Source organism: Ascaphus truei, chromosome 3 (genome assembly GCF_040206685.1).
Source record: "Ascaphus truei isolate aAscTru1 chromosome 3, aAscTru1.hap1, whole genome shotgun sequence".
In the NCBI taxonomy this organism is placed as follows: Eukaryota; Metazoa; Chordata; class Amphibia; order Anura; family Ascaphidae; genus Ascaphus; species Ascaphus truei.
The window spans coordinates 214,196,051-214,215,225 of NC_134485.1; the positions used below are offsets into that span (position 1 = coordinate 214,196,051).

General features: G+C 41.6%; 1 protein-coding gene across 7 annotated transcripts in view; it reads left to right on the forward strand.

Moving 5' to 3' along the window:
• IFT57 (intraflagellar transport 57) overlaps positions 1–16,881 on the forward strand; it is a 56,904-nt gene extending 40,023 nt beyond the window's left edge. For 6 of the 7 annotated variants that reach the window (XM_075590073.1, XM_075590071.1, XM_075590074.1 and 3 more), the window contains exons 3-12: positions 3,226–3,388; positions 3,517–3,635; positions 4,159–4,249; positions 4,487–4,564; positions 5,145–5,267; positions 7,566–7,637; positions 8,920–9,051; positions 10,538–10,600; positions 15,341–15,407; positions 16,523–16,881. In XM_075590073.1, the coding sequence (XP_075446188.1) occupies positions 3,226–3,388; positions 3,517–3,635; positions 4,159–4,249; positions 4,487–4,564; positions 5,145–5,267; positions 7,566–7,637; positions 8,920–9,051; positions 10,538–10,600; positions 15,341–15,407; positions 16,523–16,701 (1,087 nt within the window). In that variant the 3' untranslated portion in view covers positions 16,702–16,881. The remainder of the gene's footprint in view (positions 1–3,225; positions 3,389–3,516; positions 3,636–4,158; positions 4,250–4,486; positions 4,565–5,144; positions 5,268–7,565; positions 7,638–8,919; positions 9,052–10,537; positions 10,601–15,340; positions 15,408–16,522) is intronic. The other variant, XM_075590072.1, reaches the window with a different exon arrangement.
• The last annotated feature ends 2,294 nt before the right edge of the window (positions 16,882–19,175 follow it).

Genomic DNA, 19,175 nt, shown 5'->3' on the forward strand with positions numbered 1-19,175 from the left:
CGGGGGGGGAGGGAGAGGATGTGCTCGGCAGCTCACTGGGGCGGGGGAGAGGGTGTGCTCGGCGGCTCACTGTGGGAGGGAGAGGGTGTGCTCGGCGGCTCACTAGGGGGGGGAGAGGGTGTGCTCGGTGGCTCACTAGGGGGGGGAGAGGGTGTGCTCGGCGGCTCACTTAGGGGGGAGAGGGTGTGCTCGGCGGCTCACTGGGGTTGGGAGAGGGTGTGCTCGGCGGCTCACTGGGGTTGGGAGAGGGTGTGCTCGGCGGCTCACTGGGTGGGGGAGGGGGTGTGCTCGGCGGCTCACTGGGGGGGGAGAGGGTGTGCTCGGCGGCTCACTGGGGGGGGAGAGGGTGTGCTCAGCGGCTCACTGGGGGGGGAGGGTGTGCTCGGCGGCTCACGGGGGGAGAGGGTGTGCTCGGCGGCTCACTGGGGGGGGAGAGGGTGTGCTCGGCGGCTCAAGGGGGGGTGTACTTGGCGGCTCAAGGGGGGGTGTACTTGGCGGCTCACTGTGTGGAGGGGGTGTACTTGGCGGCGCACTGTGTGGGGGGGGGGGGTGTACTTGGCGGCGCACTGTGTGGGGACGGGGAGAGTGAACCTGGTGGCTCATTTGGGGGGGGGGATAGGAAGAGAGGGTGTGCTCGGCGGCTCACTGCGGGGGGAGGCTGTGCTCGGCTCACGGGGGGGGGAGAGGATGTGCTCGGCGGCTCACTGGGGGGGGGGAGAGGGTATGCTCGGCAGCTCACTGTGGGGGGGAGATTGTGTGTGTGTGTGTTCCTCCTGCGGCTGGAAGCTGGCAGAATTTAGTGGCAGTGAATGTTGCTGATGGGCTCTAATTCCAGCAGTGACGTCACTTCCGCCATCTCTGACTTCCGTCTCCATCAACTCCATTCACTGCCACTGAATTTTATATACATGTGGTGCTCCTTCCCTTATTAAACAATTACATGAAAGTTAGAGTAAACACTTTAAAAAAAAAGAAATTATTAAGCTTTTGGCTGCGGCCATGGTGAACGCTAGATAGGGCGCAAGCGTTCACTCTGCTTCTCCCCGCCGCCTGCAGCAGGAGAGATCTGTGTCCTGCATGCAGAGGAGACGAGGGGGGCATGGCCGTGACATCACTAAGCTGGTTCGCCCTCATTGGGCGAACCGCTCACGTGACCCGGCTGCCGCGTGTGAAAACAGATTTTTCTGTTCCCTCCTGCATCTCGAGCGCCGGTGCCTCTGCTCCCGTGAGTGTTCGCGCACTTTATAGACTGCCTCATAGAGGCACATCTGTGTGATCGCGCCCTCCTGCGCGCCGTCACGATCACCATGGCCGCAGCCTAAGGCTACGCTTATAGGGAATTGCGTGCATTCTCTTTCCTATATACGTCTGTCTGTATATGGAGCTACTTAGAGCTAATAGCGCACATCCCAGACCACTGTTAAAGGGTATCCCTAAAAGTCAGTTTCTGCGCCTCAGGAGGATTTGTTCTACCGAGGAATCATTCAACATACAAGCAGAACAATTAAGAATGAGATTCAAAGTTCGTGGATACTCTGACAGTGTGCTCGATAGTGCGTTACAGAATGCTAAATCAATTAAAAGGTCTGATCTTATGATTAGACACAATAAGAATAAATTTTATACACAGACTAACACTAATCAGGATAAAGAGATACCTCTCTTTATCACTACTTATTCTAAACAGGCGGGTAACATACGTTCCATTCTGAACAAACATTGGGAAGTACTTAAATTAGATAAAGATCTAGATATGTGTACTAGGTTTAATCCCAAAATAGTGTATAAAAAAGCTAAGACACTAGGCAATCATCTTTCACCTAGCATGTACAATCCCAATATTAGGACAAGGACGAGTGTTCCCAATGGCTTTTATAAATGTGGGTCCTGTAATTTTTGCAAGTATGCTTTATCTGTTAAATCATTTACAAGTATACATACGGGCCACAAATATAGGATTAATTATTTTCTTACGTGCAACACTAAATTTGGCATCTATATTTTAAGATGTGCATGCGGATCATGTTATATTGGCAGAACAATTAGACCACTAAAAAATAAGGATAAGTAAACATGTTAGAACCATCAAAAATAAAGATGATAAATTTCCAGTGGCTCGACACTTCAATACCTGTTCAGAAGGTTCTGTAGATAAGATGACATTTAGTGCTATTGAACATATAATTAATTAGCCACCCTAGAGGTAGAGATAGAGAATCTGTCCTTAACTGTCGTGAGATGCACTGGATTTATACCCTTGGGACTTTGGCTCCCAGGGGTATGAACATTGACTGGGAATTAAAACATTTTTAGAAATAAATTATATTCAATTTTCGTTAATATTTTTTCATATTTTTTACATTTATTTATTTTTATCATTATTATTATTATTATTATTATTATTATTTCTATTTTTCATTTTTTATCATTTATATTTATATTTATTTATTTTCATTCATTTTTTTTTACATTTTGTTATTCCCTATCAATATATTCCATGTGCATCTCTCCAAAGTTTTCTTAGAGGTATCTTTCAGACATACTGTTGTTGTATTATGTACATCCACAACTCTATACTATACTGTGTGGACTATTATGTTAAGTCTACCAAACTATTGTTATAAGTATATGTTTTATTACTTTGTATTTCTTTATCTCTCCATTCCACTCCTTAGATTGCTTATAAGACTGCCGTTTTTACTGTTGTTTTATGTTCTTTGAAACATGTTGTTTGTTGTTCTTATTAATTATCACGCAATAGCATTGCTGACTGCGTGTATTATACAACACATAGTGTATACGCATCAAATTGGGATCGCCCCCTGACTCGAGAATAGTATTAGCATGTTATTCATCTCATTGGCTCTTCTTTGAGCCAATCAAATTGTAGCACAGCAATTTCGCGCTTTTTTTTCACTGACGTAATTGATCAGCTGGAGAAGGGGGACTCCTATATCAGTCGCGGCAGATGCAGTGTAAAAAATCCTCTTTGACAAAGGGCGACGGCCCGAAACGCGTTAGAGAGTCCTTTTACCCATCCACTACCATGATGTCAATCATGGAATAAAGGATTTTTAGCTTTCTTTGGTGTGTAGCCCCCTCCTTTTTTCTTGCTGTGCTCCGGTGCCTCCTTTATGGAACTTCTCCTAATGTAAGTAAATGACCACCAATGGCTTGGACTTATGACTAACTGCTTGAATTTCTGTTTGTGTATTGTGCTAACAGGCACTATTTTGCATTACCGACAAACCCCGGAGAGCAGTTCTTTATGTTCAGCACCCTTGCAGCTTGGCTTATCAATAAATCAGGACATCACTTTGAACAACCACAAGAATACGATGACCCGAACGCCACAATATCCAACATTCTCTCTGAGTTGCGTTCCTTTGTAAGTTCTCAGTTCTTGTATATTTTTTTAGGCAATGAAGCACAATTGTATACTCTTTGTCTGGAAAATTATTGAGCTTGCACTATTTACAAAAAAATTAAATGTAAAAAATCATTCTGCTTTTCCAGGGGAGCTCTGTGGATTTCCCACCTTCGAAGTTAAAAGCAGGACACGGAGAACAAGTATGCTACGTTCTTGATTGTTTTGCAGAAGAAGCGTTAAAACATATCGGTTTTAGCTGGAAGAGGTAGGAGGTTACCATTTTTTTCTCTCTCTCTCTCTCTTTACAGAAGTTGCCACTAGACATTTTCACTGTGTGTTTGTGCTAAATATCTGAATGGTGCATCATTTAGTTATGAAAACCTCGGATGCAATATTAATTTTAGAAAACTTCTACGAATCAAAAAGTCCCAAATCTCAGCTCTATTCTGTTTTGTCTTAAATTATAATAAAAATTGTAGGTAAAAAAAATATTGACACTTATGAACTGTTCGGGCAACAAAAGTAGTCAGAACTGATTTTGTTCTCTCTCCTTTTTTTTTTGTCTTGCACTTTTCCAGGTTGTTTTTTTGAAAGAGTTAAGAATTTTTATTAGCGATCAAATTCTTCTGTTTGAACCATAATACTTGAATGTACTAATGAGGGACATTAGAACGTGACATGTAAGCCTCTGGTAATGCTAGTATCCCAAGCGTCCATTTTCCCTGTTTCCCGTTTGTTTGTTTTTTCACCCTCTGAAACTCATCTGTTTTGGCATTTGCATGCTTCAGGCCCACATATCCAGTAGAAGAACTAGAAGAAGAAACCATAGCGGAAGATGATGCGGAGTTGACATTAAACAAAATAGAAGACGAAATTGCCGTGAGTATTCTCTCTCGGGTCTTGTTTTGTAAACACTTGTAGGTTAATATTCTTCATGTGACATTGTTTCATAGTGGTGAAGAAAAATAATATATAAAATGTCAATATTACTTCGAAGAAGAAATTTCTTTTTGTTATTGCATATATTTTCATTGATTTTTAAAAAAAATTATTATAGTTATTATTTGTTCGATACCTGGAAGTTCATAAATGCATGTGAAAATATAGTATTTCTAGTTACAGGAAGAGGAGGATACTGACAACGATGAATACTTGATAGATTTAAATGTTCTAAAGGCACAGACTCACAAACTGGTAAGTAGTCATAGGAAAAGCACTTTGTAACTGACTAAAAAGAGAACAAAAACAAACACAAAAAAACCTGCATTTCTCCAATGCCATCGTCCCGTATAAAACTTGTTATTAAAATGAATGTTGGGAAAACTGCTTGACATTTTGTTTCCATTTGTGTCCTTAATTCTTTATAAGGATATCTTCATAATTGTGTGCTAAGCATGCATTTTCAGATATTCCTAATTGGGCACCAATGGCAGAAAAAGAGATGTTTTATACAGATATTGAGATTCCCGAGTGCAGCTATTAAACGACGGGCAAATCCTATAAATGTGTGTGTGTGTTTTTATTAGCCTAGTGTCGATCATATCTCCGGTGTTTTTACAGACCTAGTTGGGACAATTGTCACCACTTTGTCCTAGTCTTTGCATGAACTGGCAGTACAAAGAGGGTCTAGTTCTTTTTAATTCACCATCAGTATGGTAAATGTAGCTTTTTATTTTTTTATTTTAATTTAAAATTTTATTTTTATTTTAAAGAGATGACAACTTGAGCAAACTGTGGCAATAGCTACATTATGCCCATTTTTTTTCTTCTTCAGGACCTGGGGGAATCCTCTAAGCAAGAGGAGATTTTGGAATCCACTACAGATGCAGCGGAATGGAATCTGGAAGTGGAGCGTGTTCTTCCTCAGCTAAAAGTTACCATCAGAACTGACAACAAGGTTTGGTGCTATTGCAAAAATGCTTTAAAGACATCATGTACAGTTTCATTTTGATTGCAACCACCCACATTTTAAGTTGGATAATAGGGGACATCGGTTTCATCATAAACATCACCCCTAAACGGTCATATATATTACTTTGTTGTAGCTTGTTTGCACTGCTGCAGCCAATAACTGAGTTTGCAATGAAAGTTTCTTTTATGTTTTTTGTGTATCTTTGAAACGTTCAAAAGTTCTTTGATTTAAATCCTTTTACTATACAGATGAAGGCAAATGGAACTGGACACACCTCCACTTTGTTGCAATATTTTGACTCTTGTGTTATTGGTAATATTGTGGCAGCATATTATTTTTGTTTAGTTCAAAAATAGTGGAATTCAGAAAGAGAGAATGTATCTAAACACGAGGATTTGGTTCTGAATAATTTTAGATCTTCCTTTTTTTTTTCTCATTTGTTCTTTTTATTGATTATCTTACATTGCTGGTACACATGACAGATTTCAACACATCCTTTACAATTTTCCATGTTTAAATTGTACTTATAAGAAAGTGTGTGTGTGTGTGTGTGTGTGTGTGTGTGTGTGTGTGTGTGTGTGTGTGTGTACAAAGGTATAAATCAGATGCTCAAACGTAACTCAAAAATACACAATTTTTAAATTAAATAATTCACAGAATGTACAAAACATAACTTTAGTCAGACACATATTACAGACGTTAGGTTCGGAGATTCTGTTCTCTTCTCTTGATACCTGTTTAATCTGGTTCTTTTCTCCCTCTGTTTACCTCATCTATGACCTTGTACAATTTGACGCAAAAGACTCCAGGATGTGTGCGTGAAAGCCTGATATATTTGGTCTTTTTCACTCTGTGGTAGGGAGTCAATAAAAGGGTTCCCATTTTGTAAAGAAAATCTCAGTTTTTTTGTTCCTTATTTGTCTCCGTTTCCATTTTATCTAAGGTCATTAGCTGAGTGAGATATGTTTCAATTGTTTCCTTGTTTGGAGGGTCATACTTCACCCATTGCACCATTATAGACTTTCTAGCTGCCAGGAGAATAATTTCAGCAATCCTTGGGTTTCCTGAGTCCCCATTAACTTCTTTCCACCCCTCCATGTTCCCAAATAAAGCCGATGGAGGTTCCTTCGCAGTTACCACTTTTGTCGTGTCTCTGTCTGTGTCTCTGTCTCTGTCTCTGTGTCTCTGTGTCTGTGTGTCTCTGTCTCTGTGTCTCTGTCTAAAATATATATATATATATATATATATATATATATATATATTAACCTGGTCCCAAAAATCAGATATATATGGGCATTCCCATAGGCAGTGTTTTAGATCCGCTTTAATAAGCAGACATATTTTAGCCATTTATTTTGATCCTTTTCTATCTGTTTATATTGGATATCAAACGCATACCGTGCTCTATGTAGTAATTTAAATTGCAATTCCCTCCATGTCTCTGATATAATTATTTTCCTGGTTCTACCCAATCCTACCAGTAAAGAGTCAGTTATTTCTGGGAAGTTCTTGTTCCACTTGGCTACCACTTTTTGCAATTGCTTGCCAAGGTCTTTATCTCGGATACAATCATATCATTCAGAGATCGAATCTGTAATATTATTTTCAGTCCTAAAGTAGCTATCAAACATGTTGTTGTTTTCTAATATCTCTTTCTTATAGTTCTCCAGGTCCTTACAGTAATGTAGGGGAAGTAGTGAGATTGTGGGATGTCCTTCTAACTCTGAGCTCTTCAAATGACATAAAGCGTTCCCGTTCTGTATCTACCAGCTGCCTTATATTAATTATTTTGGTTTCCCGCGTCTTAAACATATTTTGAGATCGATCTGGTTCAAATTTCATGTTACCTTGTATAGACAGAAATTTGTATATTTTGTAGCACATCCCATACTTTTTTCTCAATGTCTTCCACGTGGCCCATGTATCTTTTATCAGTGGATTCCCTCTAATTACTAAAGGTATATTTCCCCAAGTCGTATGTAGGATCTCTTTCAGTGTCATTGGGAGCACCATTTGTTCCTCGAGTTTCATACAGGAATATATGTCTTTGTCCATTAGCCAGTCTCCCATATGCCTGGCTATGCATGTCAAATTGTATTTTCTAATGTCAGGTAAACTCACTCCACCAAGTTTGGAATAAATAGTTTTGACATTGCAATTCTATTTCTGCCTTTGTTCCATATAAACTTATTTACTGCACTATTAATCAATGTTATGTCTGCATGGCGAACCAGGATAGGGATTCCTTTTATTTTTACTATTTGACTTTTTTTTTTTCTGTAGGACTGGAGAATTCATGTTGACCAAATGCATCAGCATAAAGATGGAATTGAAACGTCTTTTAAAGAAACAAAGGTATTTTGTTCTGTTTTTTTTTTTTTGTTCTAATATTTTTAGAGACTTGAATTTTCTGTATATTTAAAATACAAATATTAAAACATTTCACTTAAAACCAGAAAAGTACAAACTGCAAATACAGTAGTATGAAATACAAAGGCATGGAAGCATGTTTAAAAATGGAAATGATTGGATGTAATGTGCCAACAAAAGTTAGAGAAGGTCCGTATGCATTATGTACAAAACAAGTTGGTTTTTATGAGAAACTTGAATTGAGCATGGGAACTGCTGTATCTTTTTAACTTCTACAACATTAAATTGTTTTACAATATCTCACACAGGACACAAACAGGGTTGTGGTGATACGCACATTTTATTTACATCATAAACTTGCATAAATATCAAAACATCCACAAGATAAATTAACCTCTAGCTTCCCAGCCAGACACAATACCTAAATAACATTGGCTCTGTACCCCAGCCAGGAACCTAAACATTCCCATAACAACGAGTTAATCGTACTTTACAAAAAGCTCAAAATTAACCCTTGTGCTACAACAAGATAAACCACTTCCCCCCTCCCCACCCTACATATTTATAAAACGCACATGCTTACCAAGCATAGAGTGAAAAATCCTCAAGGGGAGCGAGGCATAACGCTTCTGACTGCTCATTCGGTATTTGACTGTCCCGTTCCTCAGAACCTTTATTTAAGCCCATAAATTTCTGCCCAAACTTTCACCTGTCACGTGCTCCCACGTCTCTTCTCCTCCCCCACCAATCACTTACTCTTTTCCACTTACCCTGCAACCCATATCGACCAATCCCCTGGCCTCGTCCCTATCTTTGCCTAGCCACCTAGCTACACCTTTCCCACCAGAATATTCCAACAGCTCACCAACCAATCACCTTAACCTCTATACCTAAAGGGGGAATTATGGGGCATCCCCAACCCCATGTTACCCCTTTTGCTAAACGTCCTCAGGGATTTCATTCTTTTAATTATTCTATTGTCCTTTCATCCATTCAGTCAAGTTGTGTTCTCTCTGCTTCGTATAGCATAAGCATAGCAAAAGGAGTATTTTAAAGTTTCCACTTTAATTCTATATCCATAATGGCATCAAGCGTTTTACTGCTAGTAAGGAGAAGACATTCCTGTCCAACTGGGAAATAGTAGGGGATTGACAATTTATTCATTGGCAAAGTATTGGCTCTCTAACCAACAGAAGTGGGCATAACTTTCGGAAGGTATTTTATTTATTTTTTAACCCTTTTTTCCTTATTTAAAATGTACTCTTAGGGATATCTTGACAAACTGCACAATGAAATCAGCAAGACTTTAGAGAAAGTGAGCAGTCGTGAGAAGTACATTCATAATCAGCTGGAGCACTTGGTCCAGGAGTATCGAGCTGCTCAGGCCCAGCTGAGTGAGGTAATCCTAATTATGCACAAGATTCCTATGTAGATTTGTGTTTGTTTGGGAAGTGTTACACATTCAGCAATTGTGCTTTAAATAAAAAAAAACTGTTGTGACATTTTTACCATCTTTGTGCTTTTCTGCATTGATAAATTTTTTATTTTTTTTGGTCTTTTTCTAAATTGTAGTTTTGCCCAATGTTATAACTGTCACAGTGCTAGAAAAATGTGATCAATTGGACAATCGCATCTCTATGGGCTAAGTTCAAAGAGGTTGTTAGTGGGTCTTTTCACTGTAGTTAGACTAATCTGATACCTGTCTATTTTGGTTCTTTGGGTGAGTTGAAGCAGCCACAGTTTCAGCAGCATTAATGTGTTTCACGTCCTTAAGAAGCATAAAGTATGCAGAGTTTACTATGTTTTGTATTTGTCCCGTAAAGCCTGTTACACAAAAGAAAAAAGTTTGGAAATGAAAAGTCAATCTGTCTCCCATGAGTTTCTCATGGTCACAAATCAATATAATTTTACAAGATCCTACTTATGATTTAAAAAAGTATTTGTTTCTAAAAATGGGGAGTTGACTTATCTAAGCTGAAAGTAAGCTCATTCAGAATATTATTCATAGCATGAAAACCCATGATAATTTGTCATATTTGTAGCAGCCCTTCTTTCCTTTCTTGGCTATTGTAATGTACTACAAACAGGTCTCCCTGTGTCAAATTCACTTCATTTTTTTCCCAGAACACTGTCTATTTCTACTCCTCTTCTTAAATCCATCTTCTGCCTTCCCATCATGTCCCGTTTCACCTACAAAGTTCTCCTCACCTGCAAGGCTTCATACTCTTCTGATCTGCTCTACATCTCCGCTTTGATTGCTCACCATGCCCCTGTTTGACTCCTGCCCTCTGTCCATAACTGTTCTCTTTACACACCTTCCATGTCTACTGGTCTCACCTAAAATCTTTTTCCCCCAATGCTCCCTACCTGTGCAACTCCCTCACGCTCAATATATGCCAATCACTTTCTTTCACCACCTTGAAATTAAATCTGAAATCGTATGCCTTTCGAATGAAGCATTTCAATAGCCTGGACTTGTGATCACTGCTCCCCACACCCAATGAGGTACTTACAAGTGCTATTGGTCAGGCACTGCCAGCGACTGCATTTACTTTTTCCCCTACGGTCTCTGTTGACTGATTATTTTATAAGCTCTCCAGGATAGAATTAACTTCTGATATTGTCCACTTTTGTTTGTTGCACTTACTGGATTATAATTCCCAGTCTCCTATTTTCTATTTTGTTAGTGGAGCATACACTGTTGCCGCTATATAAATAAAAATATACATACATAAACATCACCATTATCTATTAATAATATATAATTTTATTGATCTAAACATAACAAAAAGTTAGCCCATCTTACATTCGAGATGCAATAGAAAACCAAAATCCTACTCTTGCTGTGTTTTGTGTGCAGCACTTTGATTTTCTTTTCTCCCCAGGCAAAAGAACGATACCAGCAAGGAAGCGGAGGCGTAACAGACAGGACTAGAATCCTATATGAGGTGGAATGTGTTTTTTTTATTTATTATTATTATTTTTTTAAGATCGGTTATGTCTTTAGATTTACTTGCATAAGATTTTTTTGCAAGTGTAAGGCTACTCCTACTACGTGTCTATTTTCTCTCGACACTAAAGGGACAGGCCCACATGGGCAAGAAAATGTAGCTGCAGTGTACAGGACTTCCTCAAAAAAGAAAAAATTAAGCTTCCCATAAATACAATTTATGCTTATCGGCTTTCTGTCCAAAAATGAATATGTTTTGGGTCAGCGTAATTCTGATCTTTTCTGGTACATTGTTTCTTCCCCTTTAATTAGTTTAAGAACAACAACAAAATCAAAAATAGGTCTGCTTTGACAGTTTTCCTGTGTATATACAGCAGTTTAGTCATATCAAAAAAGACATTTTATAACTATGGAGACATTTTAGTTCTATATTTAATAAGCCATGCTATGCTACTCCATAAGGCACATTCCGGCACAGCTTTGTAAATATGGCATCTTACAGCCCATTTAAGTGAATGGTGTAAGGTGTCTTCCAGCACAGAATACCTCTTCTGGAGTAACACAGTTGAATAAGTATAGCCCTTTATGGCTCATTCGGTTGAAATGGCCATAAGGTGTCTTCCAACATGGAAGGTGTCTTATGTATTAGCACTTCTTAATAAATATGGCCCTTAAAGTTGAAACATTTATTCATAAATACTTATCTGATATATTTTTAAATGTGTAACTATTTATATTTACAGCAGCTCATCCAACAAAATTCACTGTAATCTTGAAGTCAAAAATTTGAAACCCAATGTCTAAAAGACGAGGGATCAGCAGGGCTTATCTCGCGTATCTACGGAGTGGTGGTTAATTCCCCATCCATGCCCACAAATTTTTTTAATATATGTCCCAATGGGAAAATGAACTGGGGGAGGAAATTGATGAGGACTCCTGGGACGATATCCTCTTAGCTGTAGCTAAGTGCTCGATCTCCACGGTAATCCGGAAAACGGGTACAAAGTACTGTTGAGGTGGTACCCAACGCCCCTGATGCTTTCCAGGTTTATCCCGGGCTACCCCCCATACTGCCCAAAGGGCTGTGGAGGTAAGGCATCTTTCATCCACCTGTGGTGGGCCTGCCCGAGGGTATCTGCGCTACGGCATAACGTGAGACTATGGATCCAGGGAATCCTGCAAGTAGACTTGGATCCCTGACTCTTACTACTACTAAACAGACCGTCTGATGCTTTATCTAGGCAGGAGAACAGGCTGGTATCCCACATCTCTACGCCAACCAGATGTGAATTGGCTACAATGTGGAAGCAGTTGGGAATCCCCGCATTATCTATAATAAAAAATAGACTGGGCTTCATCTGTCACATGGAGAAGCTCCTGAACCTGACAAACGATTCCTGCAGTGAATTCCTTAAGGTCTGGCAGCCCTGGATCCTCTCCGCGGGCATACAGGGTGTAGACACTAGATCAATTTTACGATAGTTATTCTAGAAGGCGGGGTTGCAGAGTCTGATATGTATAGAAAGGTGCTGAGCGTTCTCCACTCCAGCCAACAGGCACGCGTCCCGGGACGAAGTGTTAAAACTAGGATGTCCCAGGCCCAGTGGGTGGCCGGGACACTACAAGTTGCCCGCTACATGGTGCTAAGAGACAAACTCGATCTACTGAGGGAGGTCTATATACTTACAGCTGCAGCGCCCATTATCCGATCATTTACCTGGGTGACGCATGCACTATGCCGCATGATGATCCTCTGCAGACTAAATGGCCCATCGGATTAGTCCCTACTGTGTTAATCCTACCGGGGTCTACTTATCTGTAAGAGACGCGCAGTAAAAGAGAGGCTGAATCGGTCACTCTAAGGCCCCGCTGCATGCGCCGGCGGGCGCCCGCCTTGCGTCCTGGCGGCACGTGCTCGGCGCCTCACTGCGGTCTACAGGGAGTTTTTTTAGGCGCGGGGTGGGCGTGGCCAAAAGAGGAAGGGGGGGGCATAGAGGAGAGGCGGGGATGCAATGCAGTGAAAAATACAGTTGGCAGAGGCGATCGGGAAAAGAAACGTCAAAGTGGATATACCTGCCAGTGACATCACATTCATTTGTGTGTGTGTGTGTATCCACCCACCCTCCCGTTTATGTCAGGCTGCCGGCGATTTCCCCTCATTGGCTCCCTGCCTCACCACATGATGTGTCGCCGCACGGGAACACAATCCTCTTGTAGCCCCTGCTGGCTGACGCGTCACAGTGATCAGGGAAGCGAGGAGGGACTGGGGACAGCCAGGGAGCAGGTAAGGTGCTGGTGAGAGGTGCGCACGCTGCTGGCTGCACTGGGGACCTAGCCTCACTGCGCGCCTCTAAAAGGCCATCACGGGGGTTTTATTTAAATTCTAACACTACAGTATTGTAGCAGGGGTCTCTGGAGCTGAACCGCATTGATTTTAGGTCCGGGGACCCCCTACTTCCTGAGATACAGGCCCTATTAAGGGGTTCCGGTATCCCTGATGAGGTTGAAAAAAAGATATATGTCCATCGAGTTCAACCTATGTTATATTTAATTGACTGAGCTACTCATCCTATATTTGTATTTATATTGATGCACAAAAAAAAGTAGTGAAACGTCCAATAATGTTCAGGATTCCTCAAAGCGCGATCCGCACTATTGCTCCCGAAGCAGTGATGTCGTCCATTGTAGTTAATGGGAGATATTGCCTATTTGAGTACAATAATTTGGATCGCGCTTTGATGACTCCCTTTGCCATGTCTCCAGGGTAAAAATACATTCCTTCCTACCCCCATAATGTCAATCCAATTTCTACCTGAATCAACATTTTTCCTGTGTTTAACTTATTTGGTATATATCTGTTATGAGTTGTACTGTAGTTGCCGGAAGATATTCGTGTTTTATTGATCCGCTATAAATTGTTATTCTAAAGAAAAAAAAAAGCTGTGTGTGCTGTGCACGCGCATAGTAAGTGAAACTTCTTTGACTTTTGTCACAGAAATTGTGTTTGTGTTGGTGATGTTTTAATTAAAAATCAAAATACAATTTCTTTGACAAAACGCAAATAAATTTGGACTTAGAATGTGCGTGCTCGGCACACATCCCCTGTATTAGCTATTTGCACTAAGCGTGAATTCCTCGTGCGTGTGACTGTGTGTGTGTGTGTGCGTGTGACTGTGTGTGCGTGTGTGACTGTGTGTGTGTGCGTGTGACTGTGTGTGTGCGTGTGTGATGTATGCGCACCCATCCTGCACCTTGCATATGCCCCTGCACCTCGCATCACCCCCCTGCACCTCGCATCACCCCCCTGCACCTCGCATCACCCCCCTGCACCTCGCATCACCCCCCTGCACCTCGCATCCCCCCCTGCACCTCGCATCACCCCCCTGCACCTCGCATCACTCTCCTGCACCTCGCATCACCCCCCTGCACCTCGCATCACCCCCCTGCACCTCGCATCACCCCCCTGCACCTCGCATCAAACCCCTGCACCTCGCATCAACCCCCTGCACCTCACATCATCTCCCTGCACCTCACATCACCCCCCTGCACCCCCCTGCACCTCACATCACCTCCCTGCACCTTACATCACCCCCTGCACCTCACATCACCTCCCTGCACCTTACATCACCCCCCTGCACCTCACATCACCTCCCTGCACCTCACATCACCCCCCTCCACCTCACATCACCCCCCCCCCCACCTCACATCACCCCCCCTGCACCTCACATCACCCCCCCTGCACCTCACATCACCCCCCCTGCACCTCACATCACCCCCCCTGCATCTCACATCACCCCCCTTCACCTCCTCACATCACCCTCCTTCACCTCCTCACATCACCCCCCTTCACCTCCTCACATCACCCCCCCTTCACCTCCTCACATCACCCCCCCTTCACCTCCTCACATCACCCCCCTTCACCTCCTCACATCACCCCCCTTCACCTCCCCTCACCCCCCGCACCTCCGATGACCCCCTGCACCTGCGAGCACGGCGGCAGAGCAGTGTGGTAGGAGGAGGGATGGGCACAGGTTGTGTTGCCCCGCAGTGCCGGGGATCAGGGCAGGGAGGACGGCACATACGGCGAGGAGGCCCATGTGAGTGTGACGCCCTCCCCCCCCCCGGGGAAGAACACCATGATGCCGGTGGGGGGGGGTGGGGGGAGGAATACAGGAGGTAATTTGGGGGAGAGGGGTGGGGGAAGGTTGAGACGCGGCCGCACCGGGCCCGCCGTATGCGTGGGAAGCGGCGCGCTCAAACCCCCCTGCTTCCCACTTTACCCGAGCAGGAGCCAGGAGTCACTGGCGCCATCGCGCATGCGCGGCATGGCAGTAGGCAGCGGGCGGGGAACGGCGGCCGTTATGAGCGGCGCCGGCGGCTATCGCCGCCGCATGTCAGCGGCTGTGTGGGGGGTGTGGTGGCCATTAGGAGCGGCGCCGGCGGCCGCATCTGATTTGTGGAGCGGGTGTGATGTCAGTGTTGGGGTCGGGCTGAGCCAGAACACAGCCCGCCCTCAACTGCCAGCACTGACGTCACATCCGTTTCATTTCTGTCTCCACAATCCATTTTTGCCCCATCACGAATGAGGTGCCACTAAGGAAGTTTCACTTCAAAAGAAACAGTTCTCAGAGTCATATATAACAAATAGTAGAGGGGCTCTCTTGTCATATATTTGCTGTAAGGTAGTGAGCCAGACAGTAAAATCTGCATTATATAGTTACAAATTCTCTATTTTAAGATTACGGAAGACTTGGAGAAAGTAAAGCAAGAAATGGAAGAAAAAGGAAGTAGTATGACAGACGGTGGTAAGTCCCAATGAAACCATACAGTTGTTTCTTAAAAAGTCGGATCAGTTAGATCCCATCTCTTCAACTGGGGCGGAAGGCTGAAATCTTGTTGCAACAGCACATATGGGCCCTCTAACAGCGATAATCAAGCAAATTGGAATTGCCACAAAAAAGGTGTTATTTTTAGTGGGCAAGTCCTCACTTTGTTGCAGCATAAAAGACATATTTTAACGCATGCGTTACATATTTTGGAAAGGCTAGGTTGGGCTCTCTGGTCGGGAAAGGTGGTAGTGGTTAACCCCTTACTTTCCTTAGCAGTTGGTGAAGATTTGCCATGAAATTCCTAACTAGCCTCTTAAGTAGGCAAGGGGGTAGGTAGTAGCAAGTTTTGGTGCTTGTGCTGTGCATTTGAAGCCTTGGCTATCAAAGCGATAAATATATTTTCTTCCATAGGGTTGTAATAATTCTTCATAACCCTATGATAGTGTTATATGGGATTCCTCTCCACTATTGCCTCTGTAGTGGTACTTCATTTGAATTAATTGTTGGGGTTAATTACCACATAACCATCACACTTTTCATATTGCATCCAGTACATTTTTACTGCAATGGTAAAAACTTAGGACATAGAATTTCGTAAAAAAATCGTATTTTTTTTTTATTATTGGTGTTTTTTTTTTCTTTTTCTTCTTCTACCGGGTGCAATATTAACCCCAAGTTAACAGAGTTTAATAACACCATGGCCGGGAGTCATCACAATGATATAATCTGCCAATGTGTCCTCATTCTAAAATGGGATAACTATTGGACGTAATGGAACAATGCAAATTGATCATGCCTTGATGTTGGCTGCAGGCTTATAACACTTTGGCCAAAGGGTTTAACTAAATGACCCTTACTCATGAGCAGATTAGCACTGAAGTATTGTCCTATATGTTGTCTCACTTTGTATGTTGCGCTGGGCCTTTCTGTTTTTGTAATGGAACTAATGCTGTCTTTGGAGATTCAGGAAAAATTGGGCTTAGAAGCAAACATTTTTGCTGAGGCAATATCCTCAGTGATCACATGGAACTTTGGGGTTCTAAATAAATACTCATGATTTTGTTTTTTGTTTTTTTTTCATATTCGTACAGCTCCTTTGGTGAAGATTAAACAAGCCTTAATGAAGCTGAAACAAGAAACTGTTCAGATGGATATAAGGATTGGTGTAGTAGAACATACATTGCTTCAATCAAAGCTCAAAGAAAAATCAGATATGACCCGAGATATGCATGCCACAGACATTCCAGAATCTTCCATTGGCGCTTACTAATTAACTTATTTATATTAATTTAGTAGAACTAACAGTTATATTTAATCTGACAAGGTTTTTTGTTTGTTTTTTTATATGTACTATATAAATATATATATTTTTTTCAGTTTTGACCATGTAACCTGGTTTGGTTATATATCTGTTCTAAGTTAGTTTTGAATAAATACATGAATTGTTTGTCATTACATTTCCTACACATCTTAACCCTTTGAGTGCTGGAAAGCTGGCACGGAGTGTTACCGCTCTTCTGGATCTTTAACCCCTTGATGGCTTAGTGTAGCGATCACAGGGCAGGCCCCATCAGGACTTAAATGGAAGTAGAGAATATTCCACTTCCGTTCCGATTATGTCCGCCGCAAACACGATCTCCTAAAAACATTTCTAACAGGAAATACCCTGTCTGACATAAGACTCACAATAATAGAATATTAAAACACACAATTTGAGCCATGCGTGCTACATGCTCACTTTGAATATCTGCTTCTGGGTACAATCGGAGCAGGATTGCAAGATGTTCTTGTAGGTTGCGAATCACGGCCAGAGTACCGGCCCTTTTGATGTTGAGAGTACGTCTTGGGGCACTCAAAGGGATGACCGTGATCTGTAAACAAAAACCAGAGACCAGTTTCTGCTAATATCATTAAGTCTTATTCTTTCACAGACCTGACGCAGTATTAAGTATGCAGTTTTACTAAATGAAATATTACATTAGTTAAAGAAGCGTACAATATCTGTACAAGAGTAAGTGCTATAGCTATGATGTAAAGGTTGATAGCGGACTTATAATTACTTATTGTGGAAAACGTCCGATAATTTTTATAATGTACCCTAGGGTTAGGCCTATTGCGTGCATGTGGGCGTGCGCCACTATATTTAATCAAAATAACACTAATCAAGCTCGAGTAGATGATAAAAACTGATTTACGTTACCATATTAACTCCTTTGTGGACAAAGTGGGCAGCTAGGCATGGTAAATGTAGTCTTGCATCCCTAACACTAGCATGGTTTTGCAGGCCCCTGCGTGGCTGCGTCATGTTAGTTTCAGTTAATTGCATTAACTTCTTATGAGACATTTTCCATGCCTAGCTGCCCACTTGGACTATGAAAGGATTTACATTTGAAAATATTGTTTATAAGTTTGTCACCTGTATACCAGTTAGGTAATTGACACGTTTTGTCGTGTATATATAACTCTTAGTGAATCGGTCGTTAAGTATTGCATAGTAATATGGTTTCCGAGCGTGAAATATTTATCGCAGACTTAGCTTATAGTCTATAATGTGCAGTGAGAGACAAACCGATGGGGTTTATCCATTAAACTGCAGTAGTGTCAGTCAAAGCACTATTGCACAAAATAACTTCCATGCGATAGGGATAGCCACTATTGCAATTGAATCAATTATCCCCAATGACTGTATGTAGCAGAACTGTAAGTGTTTGTATAGGCAGAGAGGCTAATAAAGTGTTTTTTTTCTTTTGGAGCCCGATTACAGGTTTAGTATGAAAACATGAAATTATATTGCAATATTCTAGATATAGAAAGTGACAATCTTAACAGACTTTAGCGCTTAGTGCATTTTCATGATTTTTGGACAGATTTACTAAACTGGGCTAAGTGGTAAGGTGCTTTATTGGGTAAGTAAAAAAAATTAAAACAATTGTTGCTGAAAATATGTTAAATAAGTTAAAACGAAATGTTAATATGTTAAAACTCTCCAGTCTTGTGCAAGGGCTGTCTTGAATTAATATGTAACCCAATCATGCTATATAACATTTATTAAACATTCCACCATAAAGGGCTTGTTTTATGCCCATTGAAATTAATGGGGTTACTAAGCACACTATAGGTAGCACAGCTGTCTGAATAAATCCCCTGAATCTCCACCCTCCACTACTGAGGTGTGTCATAAATTAGTATATTAACTAATCAATGGAAGAAATGGATAAAGGTGAGGTATAGTAACATACAGAGGATACAAAAAAGCATTGGTATTTTCCATGTGTAAAAGTGGAATTCCCCGTCATAATTTCACCTATGCTGGTTATAGTGTAATTTAAAGCTGCAGTTCAAGCAATACCTTACATTTGTTTTTGTTTTTTAATCAGTTCTGTACTATGAGAAAATACTTGTAGCATTAAAAAAAACAATTTTTAAAGACTTTTTATTGTATTCTAATGTACCAAGCATTTTTGTTTCTATAGAAACCATTTACAAAGTCACACCCTCTTCCGAGACAGGCACTGGCTCTTGAGCCCTGCTCCTTTCTCTAGCAGTGTACCAATTGTATCTAGTGCCTGCCTGGTCACATGATCTTCCACACAGAACTTTGCATTCTGGGTACTCTTGTGCAGCCCTAACAGTGAATTAAATAAACCCAATTTGGCGATCGATTACAGGTGAACGGATCGATCAGCAATGTAGCTAGTCACTTGTAAGTGTGCAGATTTGTATTTGATGCACATATTGAAAGGA